Source organism: Carex rostrata, chromosome 26 (assembly GCF_964058835.1).
Source record: "Carex rostrata chromosome 26, lpCarRost1.2, whole genome shotgun sequence".
Taxonomy (NCBI): Eukaryota; Viridiplantae; Streptophyta; class Magnoliopsida; order Poales; family Cyperaceae; genus Carex; species Carex rostrata.
Genome location: NC_135943.1, coordinates 3,164,236 through 3,181,411, shown reverse-complemented (window position 1 = coordinate 3,181,411; position 17,176 = coordinate 3,164,236). Strand labels below are relative to the sequence as shown.

Here is a 17,176-nt window from a genome sequence, read left to right as displayed (position 1 = left end):
TAAGCTAAACTGTTGCTTTACCTGCTTTTTTTTTATACAACTTTTTATGTCCGAATCTCGACGAAGATCAACGGTTGAATGAGGAAAAGCAGGTTAATTTCTATTTTTTTTTTTAAAAGCAGCAGATTTCATTTGAGTTGTGTAGATGATAAAATTGAAACTCCATTTATTTGTATATTCTTTCTTGTTAAAGATTGTTTGTTGGATCCAATCATTAGAAGATAACATTAGATTGCTTGTTGGTCACTTCTATATATCATTAAACAGCTGGACAGTTTCATAAAATAATCTCTAATTAATGAAGTGACATGATATTATATAATGAAAAATGCGAATGCATTTGGTTCAGGGCCGGCCCTGGTGCTGGGCAGTCAGGGCGACCGCCCCGGGCCTCAAGATTTATGGGACCCCAAAAGAAAAAAAAATATTTTGCATATATTAAAAAAAATTAATCTGTATATATTAAAAATAAATAAAATATTATGGCCCAAACTTTGAATATTCAAAGGGTTCAAGCTTTTCTATAAATAGGTATGATCTATTGACATATCAATAAAAAAAATTGTGTATATCAGTATTGTAAATAACGGTATGCGGCCGATTAATCAGAATTATGCAGACAATTTTGTATTTTCATTAAAATTATGTGTATATATTCATAATTTATTAAAAAAATAATTTATTTAACTCATCAAACTTATCAAATAAACTTAATTTAACTTAGTTATATTATTATAACATGAAATTACGCTTAACAATACACACGCACTTTACATGTGTAAGTAACACATTTATTTAATTAAAAAATAAATTCGAGAATTAAGCATTTTCAAACACTAACAATATATTATTTGAAAGACATGAAACATTCCAACATAAAATCACTAGAGTTAGTTTGTAATAACAACTTAATTTAATATATGAACATGATGTACTAATTGAAAAAATTACATGAGTAAGTAAGAAAAATATATGGTATATATATAATAGAGGAATTAATCAATTAATTCAAAATAAGTAAGAAGAAAATATATATATAAAAAAATTGAATGTATAGCCAAGCACAAATAAAATTGCAATACATGTTTATGAAACTTATTATCACACAGTTACATAAAAAAAAACAATGTAAAAATAAATAATCATTGGAATAAACGAAAATAAATGGGAATAAACGGAAAAAAACGGACGATCAAACGAGAATAAACGAAATAATTGGGAATAATCGAGAATATTCGGCCAATTAATCGGAAAAATTCACTAATATACCTCCGATAAGTGTATTCATAACCGTTTGACAGCCATTAACAATTAAACAGGCATATAATAGGCCGTTAAGTCCATTTTTTACAACACGGGTATATATAAAGGGTCCAAAAATTTCTTCTGCTCCGGGCCCTAAAATCTTCAGGACCGGCCCTGATTTGGTTCATTAATAAAGTATTCACTTCTAAATTTGTTCAATATTTTTTTAACAATATATTATTTGCTTTTTATATATAATGAAAAACATAACTGGGTGACTATGTATTTTAACATAACCAATATATTGTTTTTTAAGAACACTTTGTTAATTACTTTTTATATTCCTTTTTTTTTTAATTGTTGACACTTATATATTTACAATTTTCAAAACTGTGACTAATAATGGAACATAAGAACAATGATGATTACTCATGTGACTTTTGTATTATCCTTAAACATCAGAATCAAATCTAATCTTTCTTTTTTTTTTTCTTTTTTTTTTTTGGAGAAAATGAGGACTGTCCGCTCTCTTCATCTCTCTCTTTCTCTTATTTTTCTCTCATTTTTCTCTAAAAAGAGGGTGAGAATTTGCTCATTATCAAGATCAAATTTTTTATTTCTACCATATTCATAAAAAAAAAAAAACATTTCAGTTTGATGGAAATTCGAAATTCACACAGACTATCAATTTATTTAGGAGAGAAAAGACATTGAGAAAAAAAAGATAAAAAGAGAGAGGAGGGTTCTCCATTTCTTAAAAAGAGTGAGCGGGTATCTTTTTCTTAAAAGAGAGTCTTCACTATTTGTGTTCTTTTCTTATTTTTTTTCCCTTTTTATTTAAGAAAAGAAACAGATTCCCATCCTCAAATATTCATTAAGAAATGTAAATATATGTTAAAAGTACCTAGAATATGTTACAAAATTCTAAGTGTTTATAGAAACAATATTTTTGATAAAAGTGTGTTTAATATTTTTGGAAATACATAATAATTGCACGGTCATATTCTATGATTGTATGATAAAAATAACTAGCGTTGTGTTGGAGCTAATTACCTGAAGAGTAAAGATGTTGTCCCCCTTGAATCTGTCCCCTATCTGTCCCCCTAACAACCTTCCTTTTTTGTTCCCTCACGTGGTCAAAACCCACCCTCTTTAATCTTCTCTTAGAAAAAAAAAATTTCAACACAACTCAAAACTCACCTTGTTCTTCTCCTCTACTGCTCACCACCATCTACCCATGCCGACAGTTGTGATAGTGGTCGAGATCCGGCGAGGCGAGCGTGGTGCACCGTCGAGATCAGGCGAGGAGAGCGTGGTGCACCGTCGAGATCCGGCGAGGAGAGCGTGGTGCACCGTCGAGATCCGGCGAGGAGAGCATGGTGCACCGTCAAGATTCGGCGGGGAGAGCGTGGTGCACCATTGGAGGGGGTTCATGCTAGCCCAGCGAAAATTGTCACAGTGCAACATATGAATACTTCATTAGTTAGATATGAATACTTCAGTTGTTAGATATGCATACTTCATGTTACATGTGAATACTTCTTGGAAGGGGTTGGATGAGAGAGATGAATCTGGCTTTGAATTTTTAATTGTATAAATTATTTCGAAAATGTATGAATACTTTGTAATCATCAGTATGAATAATTCTTTAGTTAGATATGAATACTTCATTGTTTTAGATATGCATACTAGTCTGTTGAGAATATTTCTTGGTCCCAATCTAGGCAAGTGTGAATATTATTAGTGTCAGATGTGATTATTGTTAGTGTCATGTGTGAATACTTTATTAGTTAGATATGAATAGTTATATATATGAATATTTTATTTGTTAGATATTGAGTACTTCATTAGTTAGATATGAATACTTCATTTGTTAGATATGCATACTTCATGTTAGATATGAATACTTCTTGGAAGAGGTGGGTGAGAGAGATGAATTTGACAATGAATTTTGAATTGTATAAATTATTTTGAACATGTATGAATACTTCGTAATCGTCAGTATGAATACTTCTTGGAAGAGGTGGGGTGAGAGAGATGAATCTGACTTTGAATTTTGAATTGTATAAATTATTTCAAACATGTATGAATACTTCGTAATCGTCAGTATGAATACTTCATTTGTTTAGATATGAATACTTCTTTATTTAGATATGAATAATATATAGTTTCGCTGTAGTGGTCCCCAATCTTGGCAAATGTCTCTTTCAGACAATTGCGGTCCCCAATCCAGGCTGTCACAAGACGTCAGTGGTCCCCCTGGTCGTTACTGGTCCCCTCCAGCTTGTGTTTACATATGACGAATAGTTATGATAATAAGTATGAATACTATAAATTCGTAGATATGAATACTATACGTTTTGACTATTAATAAAATAGCATTAATCTTGCTCTTTGGTAGTAGTTAGCACGTTTTAACTATTTTTTTGTCTTTTAGTGCGGGGGACAGATAGGGGACTGTTAGTCGATCCCTTACCTGAATGCTTAAAAGGAGAACATATTTGTTAAAAGAAGCTTACACATGATATGCCCGGTGACTCCTCTCATTGACTCATAATTATCACTTAAGAGAGGCTATTTTGGCAATCTTTTTTTTTATAATTTGAGGAAAGATTATTTTTAAAATATTGAAATTGAATAAAAAAAAAATTTAAAATAAACTTATAATTACATAATTTGACATATAGATAGCCTAACAATAAAAAATAAAAAAAACACAATTTAAGTATTATTTTAAGCATCAGGGACCGTTAAAATTTTAAGCCAATTGATATACGGTGAAACATATATGTCATTTTATGATATTTGTAAAAAACAATCTGTGAATAATATTATGTGAACAATACTAGATTTCAAATATATAGTCAAGATTTGCAAATTATAGAATCATTGAGGATGTCCACTTTGTTAAACTTTGTTTTGTATTGTTAAATCTGATTCTGTGTATTAAGGTGACGTACATGTATTTTTGATAGAATTGTTTAACAAATATTTTTTGGACGAACACCTTTAATTTCTTTAAGAGTTGCCGATTTTTTTTTAAATACCCTCAAAAAACAAAAATAAAAACAAAACTATCCTTGATTTTCAAAAAATTCGAAAAATGCCCTGATCGTCCAATTATGGGGCGGTCCACTTCCATACCTGATCGCTCCCACAGTGAGGCGGTTTGCCATGAAATTCTTTTATAGAGATATTTAGTGTATATAGAATGAATGTTTTACATATAGACATTAATAGTAAATTTGTTTCTTTTTTCTCCAAAAAATATTTGTCATATATTCTATTTACAAAATCAAAGAATGTGTGTATTCAAAAAGAAAAAAAAATCATAAAAGTAATGAGACAAACTGTTAGTGTCTATATGTAAAATATTAATTCTACACAAGCTAAATATCTCTAAAGAAAAAAACAACTATAGCAAACCGCTTCACTGTGAGATGGTTAAATATGAAAGTGGACTGAAAAAAAAAGTCATAGCAAACTGTTCCACTGTGGAGCGGTCATGTATGAAAGTAGACCGCCCCACAAGAGTTGCTTTAAAATATCCCGGGTTTTTTAAACACTATATAGACCAGAGATTTAATAATACATAAGAAAGATTGAAATAAAATACGTAGATTAAATAACAATATGATTTTTCAATTAAAAAAAAATAACATTATGATTTGAAAATATAAACATGATTGACCCCACATGGTACATATTCTTCCGCACAAAATATATGATTCGAACAAATAATACTGTACAGAAATACATACTAAAATACAAGATTTTTTATATTTTATAAATTATTATTAAATAAAATAAAAAAGTAGATAGTACGTGGGATTTTTTATGACCCAGAAGTTGTTGAACCAATGGTTCAAAACTTTGGCGCCAGACCAATGTCGTGAATCCTTTTTCGAATTTTTTATTAATATAAAAAATATATATAAAATTTCAGAAATTATCCAGATTTTTATGTCATTTCGAAAACTACCTAAACGGTAAAAAAAATATACCGGTTATAGCCCAACTTTTCACAAAAAACTATAACGATCCAGCGCCAATTCTAACCGCAAATTTTTTTTCCAGAAAGGTAGAATTGCAAAATTTTTTTTTTTTTCGGAAAGTCCAATCTAGTGAGTGAAATTGATACTTAAATTAAATTGGATTAATTTTATATATGTGGATAAGTTGTTTTTGAAGAGAAGACGAATGAAGCAGAGGACAGAGAGAGATAGAGACATGTTAAGTCTAGTCAAATAATTTATTCGTTTTGTTTTGTTATGATTTACTTATTATTTTTATTTTGTTATGAGTTAACATTTGAGCGGAGTGCTCAGAAAAAGACAAAGCTAATACCCATTTGCACGCTAATCATCTACCAAATCTTCCAACAAAGTGAATAGGCATGAACATATTATTATTTTAACAGTTTTGGTTCAAATCGTAAAAAAAATTTGCAGTTTGAAATGGTGTTGGACCGTTATAACTTTTTGCGGAAAGTTAGGCTATAACCGGTATAATTTTCTGCATATTGGGTAGTTTTCGAAATAACGCGAAAGCCTTGGTAGTTTTTAAAATTTTATATTTTTTTCTGGATATTAATAAAAATTTCGGCATTTTCCTTAATTTTTTTCTGAGAAAAAAATATACTCTCCACTTTGGATTCGAGCCAATAAATTGGCATTTAGGATTCAAGCCAATAATTTGGCACATAGGATTCGAGCCAATAATTTGGCTTCAAACTTTGGAGAAGGGAGGAGAGAGAGAGGGATGGATATGTGAAAATTGATCTGGCAAGAAAATTACAAAGTTGTGCAGTTTTGTGTACTGATTGGGGAAAAAAGAAGTTCGGATTCAGATCAAATTAATTTCAATGTTTCTTTTTTTAAAAGAAAAATGAAAGCCTGGTTTTCAAATTTTATACTTTGTTATTATAACAAATAATTTATTTTATCCGAATTTCGAATTCACAGCCTCTCATATACATTTATTATTAGATAAAATGCTAGTTTTTCGGTGTCAAAGTTTTAATTCGTACCATTAATTCGGCATCTTCTAAGTAGTCGAAAATCTCATTTACTCAGTCTACTTTCTTATATCATTTAATAACCATATCTAAAAATAAAAAAATCTACTAAAATGTCCCATTAAAAAAGTTCAGAGCGTTATCCACACTTTTCCTTTCTAATTCGGCCATTTCTGGCAAAGCGAAATTTGGAATTTTTTTTATAAATCATAATTAATTAAACTAATTTTAACAAAGTAGCATGATTATTATTTTTTTACAAAAACCATAAGGACCGAATCCTCAATTCGATCTCCACATTTTTCTATTTTTGGACCGAACTGAGGATTCAGACTCCCTTTATTTTGAAATAGGGGGCTGTTCCTGGCAGAAAGATGGATTGTTCTTGGAAAAACAGCTTGTTCCTGGAAGAAACATGAGATGTCTCTGGCAAAAATAGGGCCGAAAAGGAGGAAAATGTGGAAACAAAATAGGGGCTGATCCTGGCAGAAATAGGCCGAAACAGAGGCTATCCCTGGAGGAAACAGGCCGAAACAGAGGAAAATGTGGAGACCGAATTTCAAATTCGGTCTCTCCAAAAAGTAAAATTTGGAGACCGAATTGAAGATTCGGTTCTTATGATTTTTGTAAAAAAAAAAAAAGTAATCCTGCTGCTTTGCCAAAAATTAATTTACTTAATTATGATTTATATAAAAAATTTCGAAATTTGGCACAAGAAACCTACCAATAATTAAATGCAAGAAACGACCAAAATTCAAAAATCGCTATCAGTGAAGTCACAAAAATTCCGAAGGCAAGTAGTATTCAATTTTTTTTTAAGATGAGGAGGTATTAAAGTTGGTTAGAAAAAAGTTTTAAGACGGTGGTTTGTTGCTATTTAAAGATTGAGAGTTCGAGTTCTGCTCATGACTTCATAATCTCTTTGAAGATTTCAAAAAACAGAATGATAAAAAATTTTGTATGTAAATATATTTTTGTTAAGAAGGATTGAAATCTATGTACAAATTTTAAATAATAAAATTAATAATTCAGTTTCTTAAAAAATACTTAAAAACCAAATCCATAATCTAATTTTTTTTATGAATCGAAAACTTTTTTATACTTGCTCAAAATATTTAATAAATTTTGATATTAAAAAATTCGTTAGTTGCAAGTACACGTGAATAGGCAAGACAGAGGAGAGGGTGCCTATCCTCTCAACTGAGAAAAAATAGTAATAAATTTTCACATTTTTGTATATCAATAAAATTTTAACATGCTCCATTGATTTATGTGAGTAGTCCAATCACAATGATATTTCACTTTTCAGGTATTGAAATGCTAGCTGTACTTGGTAGTATTCTTTAATCATTCCTACGTATTAGCCTTCACAGGCGTTTGCTGCCCCCCCAACCCCCCGCCCCTCAATGAATTCCTATCCTCTGTTCTTCAACTGCTTTGAAATTAGTACACCTCAAAAATTTTACTGTGAAATAATACCTCAAAAATTTTACTGTGAAACAAAAAAAAAAGAGTGAGGGTAAGATGTTATGTATTATTATGTATAACACAGATTGATTCTAGCCATAAATTTATATCTTCATTTTGAAGTTTCAATTTTTATCCGAGCTACTTAACGTGATTTTCATATAAAACTTTATTTGAAGACCAAATTTTACATTTTTTTTAATTTTTGAGATATCTTTATAGATAGGTAAAAATTACTTATGTAAAGATACTTGATCATTCAAAAATAATAAGAAAAATCTGAAAATTATAAAAAAATTTCTCAGTAAATTTTCATGTAGAGATCATGTTGAATGGTTCATATATAAATCCATAATACAAACCCATCTGCTCTCAAGTTCTTCTACACAACAATACAAGCAAAAAGAATCTCCTCCGAGAACTCCGAACAAATACAAATTTTCATTAGATAATTAGACCCTGTTCGGCGGCCTGTTAAGGAATAGAAATGGGAATAATAATCAAAAATTTTGAACTAATTTTTACTGTTCGCCGTGGGAAAAAAAACTTCAGTCTAAGGGCTTGTTCGGCTTCGTTACTGTTCGTATAAAACAGTTTAATTCCTATGCCTACACCCATTTCCGATAGTGGACCGGCCCATGAGTGAATTTTTTTTTTCCCATGTGAACAGTAATCTGTCGAGGGCCTTAATGTAAAGTCTTCTTGAATAACCACGAGATTTTTGTAAATTTATTATTTTTTCGGTTTGAATTGACACCTACGAAAGCATGTATGCTTAATAGGCAAAATTCGGCCGGTTAATTACGAACTGTACTAGTCTAAAAAATACTATTTTTTTTTTTTGGCAAATTTTCTCAAAATATCAGTCGGTTTTAAAATTTTGAATTTGCATATAAATCGACCGTTCTGATCCTGTTTAAGTGCTCATCAGGTACATGATATAATGGATTTGTTTTTTTTTCAAATTTCTATAGCAACAGAAATAGTGTGGGGGCATCCGTTGCTCAAATAAACTTTATAGGCCCATTTATACATTAAATTAGAGGAACCTCAACATTCTACTTATACAACTGACATTCCCTATGTTTCAAATCAAATTCATCCAAATATTCTTGGTCAAGTCAGATGAGATGAATTGGGCCTTGTTTCAAATTATAGTTTGCTTCAGAAAATTATATGCATATCATTTATTATGAAACTCAATTATTAAGAAAAAGTACAGAATTGTATGGAACCAATTTATAAATATGATATATTTAAAAAATATTTTTCTAGAGCATTCAGAAAGAATACACTTCAGAAACATATACTATAGAAATATTTCAATTTAAACTAGGAACTAGCAAGTGATGCATTGATGTTCACAACTAATTGTATCTGAATCTTTTACTATCTACGTTCCAGTTAGCCACAGCAATATCATTTTCTCAACCATTTCCATTAAAATTGCACATCAAAATTCCAGCATTCCCTTGAACCATAAATACAATTAGTTTAAACTAAACAATAGAGAAGCATTTACTGAGGCATAAAGATAATGTTGTATAGTCAGTGCTTATGTACCATAATGTCGCATTGTCACAGCTTATGTGCTAAAAGAAGTGGAACAATAACCACTTTACTATAGAACCAACCTCTAGTATTGAAATTTTTGACAATTTAGAAACATTTGATTTTGATCACAAAGCCGGAGAAAAACACGACAAAAATGGCTTTATCTAACTAAGTCAAATCCCTCAAGTTTCAAAACAAAAAAGTAAGTAGGTACCTAAGCAACTGAAATTACCTCTGTATTATTGGGTTCGTCAAATTGAGGCAGTTTGGGCTCCAAATCAATGAACTTATTAGACATGCTAGCTAGATGAGAAATGCTGACCCGACCTTCCCTCTTTATATAATCGGCAACTGCTTGCATCTCTTCTTGAGATATGTATATGTACTTTCCCCTATCATCCATCACTCCAGATAACCTCCCTATATTTTGAAAAAAGTGAAAAAAAATGTGAGAATCTATAAATCCAACTGCTGCTTTTTTACAAACATAACGTTAAGCAGAGTAATAAATCATACCCAAACTTTCAAGTGTCGTTATTCGGTTAATACAATCCTGTGTTCGTAGTTTGAACTCAGCTGCAAGGTCCTCCAATTGGACGCATTTTTGTATCTAAACCACAAGAATATACAAAACAAAATAAGCAAGCATGATTAATTAGCATGAGAAACCCACAAGAATTCTGGAAAATATAAAGTTTGATAAATTTCAGGTAAATCAAAGTAGAAAGAAAAAAATAAATAAACACAGTCTCATATGTAACTTTAAATTAGATATAAATATCTAGTCCCGACTGTGACCTTAAACTGGATACCTCCCCCAATAACTTCTCTTAAGCAATTAAACTGTGCTAGCAGATTAACGTATTTGTTTTTTCATAATTTAAGGAAAACAAAGCAGAATTTTCTTTCATGTGTGCTCCTAGCCCCATACAAAAACCTAAAAAGGATCTCATATCCGGTTACAAAGCATGAAAAGTGTAAGGCACACCAGCAACTTCAATTTCTTTAAAAGAAATTTATCCCTTGCAAATGATGACAAGCATATATTATACCTCCTGTTTTATATGTCATATTTTAATGAAATGAAGTGACATTGTGCATTGATAGTTTGATACAAACCTTGATGTATTCAACAAAATTGCGGAGCAACCCCTGGCCATCATCCTGTGAGTCATTTTCAGTAGTTCCCTCTGCATCAACAGAGAATGCGTCCTTCCATTTCTCAAACTCCAAAGCAGCTGCTTCTTCCTCTTTTGCTTTACGGGCCAGCGCCTCCTCTTCCTGTAAACAGTTGATAGCAAGTAGTCTATCACAATGAAAGCATAAAGAGGGAACATTTTCACAAATTACCGAACAAAAGATGTTGTTACCACTTTATTCATATTGGGTGAAATTTAGGTACTTCTTTGCAGAAAGCATGAGAGCAGGGGTATATGTTACTAAAGTTACTTAAATTCCCAGTTTTTTGGTGCATATATGATAATCCAAAGTTTTTAGGAACCACAACAAAACTTAATAATACTTATAGAACCTGCTGACGCTCTAGGGTTTCTCGCTCTTCATCCTTCCTCCTTCGCATCTCAGCATATCCATCCTGCTTTGACTGCCTCGATTCCCGTGCTGCTGCCTCCGCCTATTAAATGAGAAATCATCCCAATAAATATAAAATAAGGAAATAAAGTATGTGAAATGTCAAAATCTCAGCTTGCAAGGACACCTGTCGCTGGGCTTCACGCTCTTGCCTCTTCTTTTCCCTTTTCTTAGAAGACTTGCCTACATTTTGCTCCTCTTCTACCTCTTCTTCACTTCCATCCTCAACTTCTGATTATTACAACCACAAAAAGGAATGATTAAGTGCATATTATTTTTCATTTATCGTTTTTGGGTTTCAAATGGATTGATAGAAGTATAGAACTAACCATCAATGCTGGCAGAAGCAGTAGAAGTACTGGGCCCCGCACCAGCAGCCGGCCTCCTACGCATGCGACGGCCCCCACCACCACGCACCACTCTCTCCACCTACATCGTTACGAAATTCGCTTACATAGTTGATATAATCCTTCCATGCAAGAAATGAAGTACATTTGGAATCTCTCCAGTAAGAATCAAATAGGGATCATAGAGCTCTCTGACATATTATTTAATAATTCATACTTAATTTGGGTGAAATTCACAACAGGGCTGTTTTTCTGATTTATGCAACTAACAAGCTATAATCAAGTTGGTCCTATCCAAATATTAGAAATAAAGAAAGAAAAATTAAAGAAGCAAATGTCCCCTGATTAACCTCTTTGGTGAATAGATAAGAAATTGATGGGACTTGGATATAATTTGGGGGCAAATTTCTACTGACAACTGAAAAATCAGGTATCCTCGTGCAAAATTGGACAAATAATAAAATACCAAATCAATGAAAAGGAAAGCTAAGAAATCAATTTGGAAAATTGAAAAACCTGGGGAGCCTGAGGTTCTTCTTCGTGCTCATGGTGTGCGATCTGGCGGCGCCTCCACCATACAAGCGGGAACAGCGCCACCACCAAGAGCATACATATCGCCGCCGCTATTATCTCTTGCATCTCTCTCAGTCAAGCTAGATTTCCCCAAATTTACCTTTCTTTTCCTTTTGTATTCTGATCGTTCTTTGCTCCACTTTTTCCCGGTACCGTACAAGGAAGCAAAGAGATACAGTCATACAGAGGAATTCAAATCCTCTCAGTTACCTGACTGAGCACAATTAAATCGGACGGTTCAAGATTGGAATTTTTAACTTGACACGAATCTCAAAGCAAAATTAATACTGCCCCTCTATCATCCCGAACAGCACCGACTGATATTAAATCTGGGCCGTCCGTTTCAATTTTGTTGAGTCAGGTACCTGGGAGGATTCGGATCTCAGAGACAGAGGGGTGGTAAGATCTTGTTTTTTCTAGTTTTGGCCGTCAGATTTAATACGCACGGATCAGATCCATCCGATGACATCATTCAGGGAGAGTTCGGTGTGAATCTGATCCGTCCGTTTTAAATCATGATCCCGTCTGATTAGTGTCTATCCAAAATATAACATGCGCATGGTGTACACCGTACGGTGAAGAGGATTAACACTGATATGTGGGACCTTTCCTGAACCAGTTTTCCCTGGCAGCAGTGTCCGATTCAAACGTACTCCAGGGAAAATATCGCTTCCATAGGTAATTGCCCGTTAACAATCCAAGCACAAAATTGTATACATTACCTATACTAATCAACTGTAAATTAAGAATATAAATGTTTATTGACTAGCACAATATTCATGATATAGATTTGCATTGCAAATTTGCCAATACAATTAATGTCTTTGTGCCTATTGTCAGTGCAATTTGTGGTGCATTTGAACTTTGAAGAGAGTGATTTACACTTTTCAACACCTGTTACTAGATCTGTGAAATCAATTATGATATTGGGCTTGTCTGGGAAAAAATGGGCCTCTGTGTTTGAATTGAAGCTGATACCAGTGCCAGGGTTGGGGCCCATAGTAAATTTTCTTGGAGACACTGCGGAGCATCTGATATCAGTAGAAAGTTCAATTCTAAAAGGGAGATCAAAATGAGAAAAAAAAAAATAACAGAAGCCTGGTGTCCTAACCAGCTCCTTGTTTCTGTGGTCTGGAGATTGTTTGTTGTTTTTTTATTCTGCTTCTTGGCATGTTGTTGAAGTTGAATTGGTGTTATATATAATGATACCAGTCAGACGAGGCAAAAGGGTCGTTTGTGTTGCCTTTAATTAGTATCGGTTATCATTGGTACCAGTACAGTATTTTTAAAAAGTGAGGGAAAAAAGAGAGTAGGTACCAATGACAGTTAAGAAGGCTAAGAACATTTTAATTGAGGCATGGAATATGCAACGTTCTAATGCTGATGATGTATGTTAATTGGTTAGTGACTTAGTTCTAATAGTGCGACTCTCAGGTTAAAATTAATGGTGAGGTGTTTTGTTATATTCTGTCATTCAATGACATATCAAATTAAATAAATATATGTATTAGTTCAGAAAGTTCATGCAATTTAAAAAAAAATAGCCAAGTTGAGCCATTAACAATATTTAGAGTCCAAAAAAATTAATAGCAAAAGAGAGAATATTTACAACTAGGCCATTGTGTACTACCTTATAAAGGAAATTAGTACTGTCTCCAAATAGACACAGTGTCTCCTTGTACAAGTTTAGATAGGTAGTATCTTCTTATTTTTGATATTTAGTCCTAAAAAATAGATGCAATGTAATTATGGCTTAACTTTCTTTTACATTTTTTGTAATAGTGGACAGATTCATCAGTTTCATAACAGAACAAAAGAATATTTAGTACAATAAAAATGACACCATACACTAATTAATATCATATTGTCTGACAATCTAAGCAACATTAGTTGAAACATCAACTAAAGCAAACCACCATTAACTCTAACAGTATCTCGAAATTGAAATTTCTGATGTGACATTTGTAAATTCAATTGCAGAGATTAACAAGTTGTCTAAAAATGTCACATAAGTTTGTGCAATTGTTTGCAAACGGTATATATAATAAGCATTTACATATTGTAGTTGTAAAATATTACTTTTTTCTGTTATTTCAGTGAAAAAAACTGCTAACTTTATGAAAATAATGTATAAATATTGAATAATTTTAGTTTTTCCAATTGCTAAAATAAAGATGCTCTTGAACCAACAAAACTAACACCCCGGGAAGAGAGAGGAAAATGAGAGGTAGCACAACTGGCTAGGAAAAAGTCATAGAACTATTGGTTATTCAAAGATTGAGAGTTTGATTCCCTCTCACAACTTTGCAGCCTCTGCAAGATTTTCACAAAAAAAAAATAAAAAAAAATGAGAAGAGAGAGAGAGAGAGATGTAGTATTCACTATTCAAATACTAAAAGAAGTTGCATTCATTTGTATTTTTGAAATTTGGTAAACTGTGTAACCATTAATGATCTTTGTATTACCCAAAAACTATGAGAGTTTAAAGAAATGAAATTCACGGAATATGTACTCATGGAAATTCGCCAAGAACAAAACACCAAATTGAATGCTTGGACCCCAAAATAAGGTCACAATAAACTAGATTAAATTTGCACAATGCAATTACAAGTTACTAAATAGAATCTTTATAATAAACCGTATGATGCTAAATGAATCAATAAAAAAGTTCGTCAAACGAAAAATAATATGCCTTACATACATTAATTGAATATATGAAGCAGAACTCTTGCCTCTGAAACCTAGGGGTGGTCAATTTTATACAGTCGACGACTCAAACCCTAGCCATAAATTTTGCAATACAAAAGCAATACATAATTGCGTCATCTAATACCTCGTACAAAAATCAATCAAATGCCAGTCAACCTCGCTATGTTAATACCTCATCCTACCAGAATACCAGATATCATATCACATGAAATTAGGTTATTTCATGTGCACGGCTAGTTTGGTACGGGTTTGTACTGGCCACACATGTGCCTTCAGAATCAACCCCACACGAGCGAAAGTTTGAAGTTTTGATCTTTGTTTTTGTTTTAATACGGCTAGCAGAGGAAGAACTGGTTGAACCAGGGGAACCCGGGTTTTTGGCCTTCTTCTTGCGCCGAATTTTCTTAGATGGCTTTCCCTCTTCGCGTGTAGAGGTTGTGCTATTATGCCTCATGCTACTAAATGATTCATTTAGTGATCTATTAGAATCTGGCTCAGTCAAAATCCCTGCTTTTAAATATAACAACGGAAATGAAAACGAATTAAAACTTGAACATTAATTATCATGAATAAAAATATAGAATACTGGTTGATAAAAATTACAATATTTGAAAAATAAAATATCTTAGGAGGAGAGAACCCGACACAATGAAGTACACACTAGTAATTTTCTACATTTCTATATATTTCAACCAAACAAATGAAACAAACCTCGGTTAACCCAGGGAGACTCGTTTGCCATATTGCTAAGTGCAGCAGATGTGTAACCAGCTGCTGTCTGAAATTCTTTCATCTGTATTTTTTCAATACCATTGACAATTTTAAAACATCGATATCCCTTATTGTGGAGATATAAACAAAAATAAAACCTTTTCTATATATATGTATATATATTTATTTCATAGCATACCCAACTTGGTGCATGGTCAGATGAGCGGTCCCAACCAATGTGAGATACATGTTTTACATCTGTTGGCAAGCCTATTTCCATCTCATGCTCCTTTGCAGCTATATATGAACAGAGAAAAAAATACTTCATATTATCAGTTGGAAATGCACCATATATTTTAATTTTTATTTACAAAGAAAGGTTAAACACAAATATTTCATACAAATCTTGTCACATAATGCTGGCCAAGTATATCAATGATATTTTGCTGATACCGGCCTCAGTATCCTATACTTCTATTTGCATATATGAAATACTTGTACTTGCAATAATTCACACAGGACAAATTAACATAACAGATGAAAATATTGCAAAATAAATAAATAAAAGGAGAACTTACCAAACATATTTTTGAAGCCCTTGAAGAACCCTTTCATTGTGGTTAACAATTTGATCTCTCTCTATCTCTGGAAAAAAAGGACATCAGAAATGCACAAATAAACAAGGGTCATGAAGAGACCACCATTAAATGCACAATTATGTGGTGTGGACAGCCATTTAATGACTCACTTTGTTCACACTTTTTTCTTGTCTATGTTATACATGCAATGATCAGATGCATTGATTGAGGCCATAATTGCCACTTCAACATTCAATTAAAGTTCAATCTCCATCTATGTTAGTCCTGTACAAATTTGTAGTATCATCCCCATGTACATTTCTATGCAAAAAAAAAAAAATGTACCCCTCAATGAACTGATAATTTGTCTAAAAGGCCCTTGAGCCAATCTCATTTATATACATTGGTTTTAAAAGAAACAAGTTTAGATGAATATGACTTGTTTTATTAAGTTTCAACAGTTATCCATGAAAACTGGTAATTTAATATTTTCAGGGGGTACTTATGCAAATGAAATTTTGCACTTTTCATCATTACATCCGTGATTTGGGGTTTAATTATTGGAATCAACGCATTGATTGATGAATGGGAAATACCATCAAAAATCAAATTAAAAATCCTCATCAAATTCTGATGATTTAATACCAATATTTTTCCAAGATAATGTAAAAATCAAATGTACCAAAATAATAAAAGAAAAATCCTGCAAATTGGGGATGATGGATTAAATCAAAATACAGTACATTACTACTCCAAAAGAGAATCTTAAAGAATTAAAAAATAAAGAGAAATGCATCATTACGCACCTCTAATGGAAGCCAAAGAATGCTAGTGTGTTTCTCATTCCACAAATCTATTACCCCTTGTTCCACTTTCCCCCTTTGATGTATCAATGCAGAAGAAATATTTTTATGGGGGAAAGGTCAAGGGTCATTTCACAACCCAACAATGACAAGGGACTACACGAAGAGAGAGAGGAGGGGAGGAGGGAGAGAGAGACCAGCGAACGAATGAAAGGCGGTGACTTGTGAATTTTAATTTTGTTACAGAAATAGAAAGTCAAAAGGGAGAAGAGGGGTAAATTGTGAAAAAGGAGGGATGGTAAAATATTTCCACTTTGAAATGTTGTCATTGGTTTGCAAGGAATTTGTGGTGGTTGCCCGGGCCTCCCTCTCCCTCTCTCCTCTACAAAATGGGCTCATTCCTCTCCATTTATTTCTTAATGGAGAGAGTAGGATACTGTCAAATGTTACCAACTCACAATATTTTTCTTTTCTTTTTGTGAAGTAGCAGACGCCAGACGCTTACCTGCTAATATTTCAAATTCACAACACATTCCTGTTAGGGCTGTTGACAACTTGACATTTTATCTAATAAGTTCATTA

The 17,176-nt window shown here is 32.5% G+C and overlaps 2 protein-coding genes across 3 annotated transcripts; both read right to left on the bottom strand.

Annotated features, from left to right (window-relative positions):
* Positions 1-9,366: 9,366 nt before the first annotated feature.
* LOC144544672 (DDRGK domain protein) lies at positions 9,367-11,966 on the bottom strand. Its single transcript, XM_078293225.1, has 7 exons — positions 11,737-11,966; positions 11,203-11,302; positions 11,001-11,104; positions 10,815-10,916; positions 10,403-10,564; positions 9,800-9,893; positions 9,367-9,703 (listed from the first exon to the last, which is right to left on the bottom strand). The coding sequence occupies exons 1-7, from the start codon at positions 11,857-11,859 to the stop codon at positions 9,498-9,500; spliced, it is 891 nt and encodes a 296-aa protein (XP_078149351.1). The 5' UTR covers positions 11,860-11,966; the 3' UTR covers positions 9,367-9,497.
* Positions 11,967-14,337: 2,371 nt separating this feature from the next.
* Positions 14,338-16,868, bottom strand: LOC144544341 (uncharacterized). Of its 2 annotated transcripts, XM_078292831.1 has the most exons (6): positions 16,598-16,868; positions 16,474-16,494; positions 15,792-15,858; positions 15,413-15,510; positions 15,214-15,295; positions 14,338-15,009 (listed from the first exon to the last, which is right to left on the bottom strand). In XM_078292831.1, the coding sequence occupies exons 3-6, from the start codon at positions 15,826-15,828 to the stop codon at positions 14,714-14,716; spliced, it is 513 nt and encodes a 170-aa protein (XP_078148957.1). In that variant the 5' UTR covers positions 15,829-15,858; positions 16,474-16,494; positions 16,598-16,868; the 3' UTR covers positions 14,338-14,713. The 2 variants fall into 2 exon arrangements, with proteins under 2 accessions (XP_078148957.1, XP_078148956.1); XM_078292830.1 differs by lacking the exon at positions 16,474-16,494 and having other exon boundaries at positions 16,598-16,866.
* Positions 16,869-17,176: the final 308 nt, after the last annotated feature.

Coding starts and splice junctions, on each gene's coding strand:
- LOC144544672 (XM_078293225.1), bottom strand. CDS start 11,859: ATGCAAGAGATAATAGCGGCGGCGATATGTATGCTCTTGGTGGTGGCG. Junction 11,105..11,202: donor TGCTTCTGCCAGCATTGATG/GTTAGTTCTATA, acceptor TGTAATAATCAG/AAGTTGAGGATGGAAGTGAA. Junction 9,894..10,402: donor ATTTTGTTGAATACATCAAG/GTTTGTATCAAA, acceptor CTTGTGGTTTAG/ATACAAAAATGCGTCCAATT.
- LOC144544341 (XM_078292831.1), bottom strand. CDS start 15,828: ATGAAAGGGTTCTTCAAGGGCTTCAAAAATATGTTTG. Junction 15,296..15,412: donor CTGACCATGCACCAAGTTGG/GTATGCTATGAA, acceptor GAAAAAATACAG/ATGAAAGAATTTCAGACAGC. Junction 15,010..15,213: donor GTCTCCCTGGGTTAACCGAG/GTTTGTTTCATT, acceptor ATTTAAAAGCAG/GGATTTTGACTGAGCCAGAT.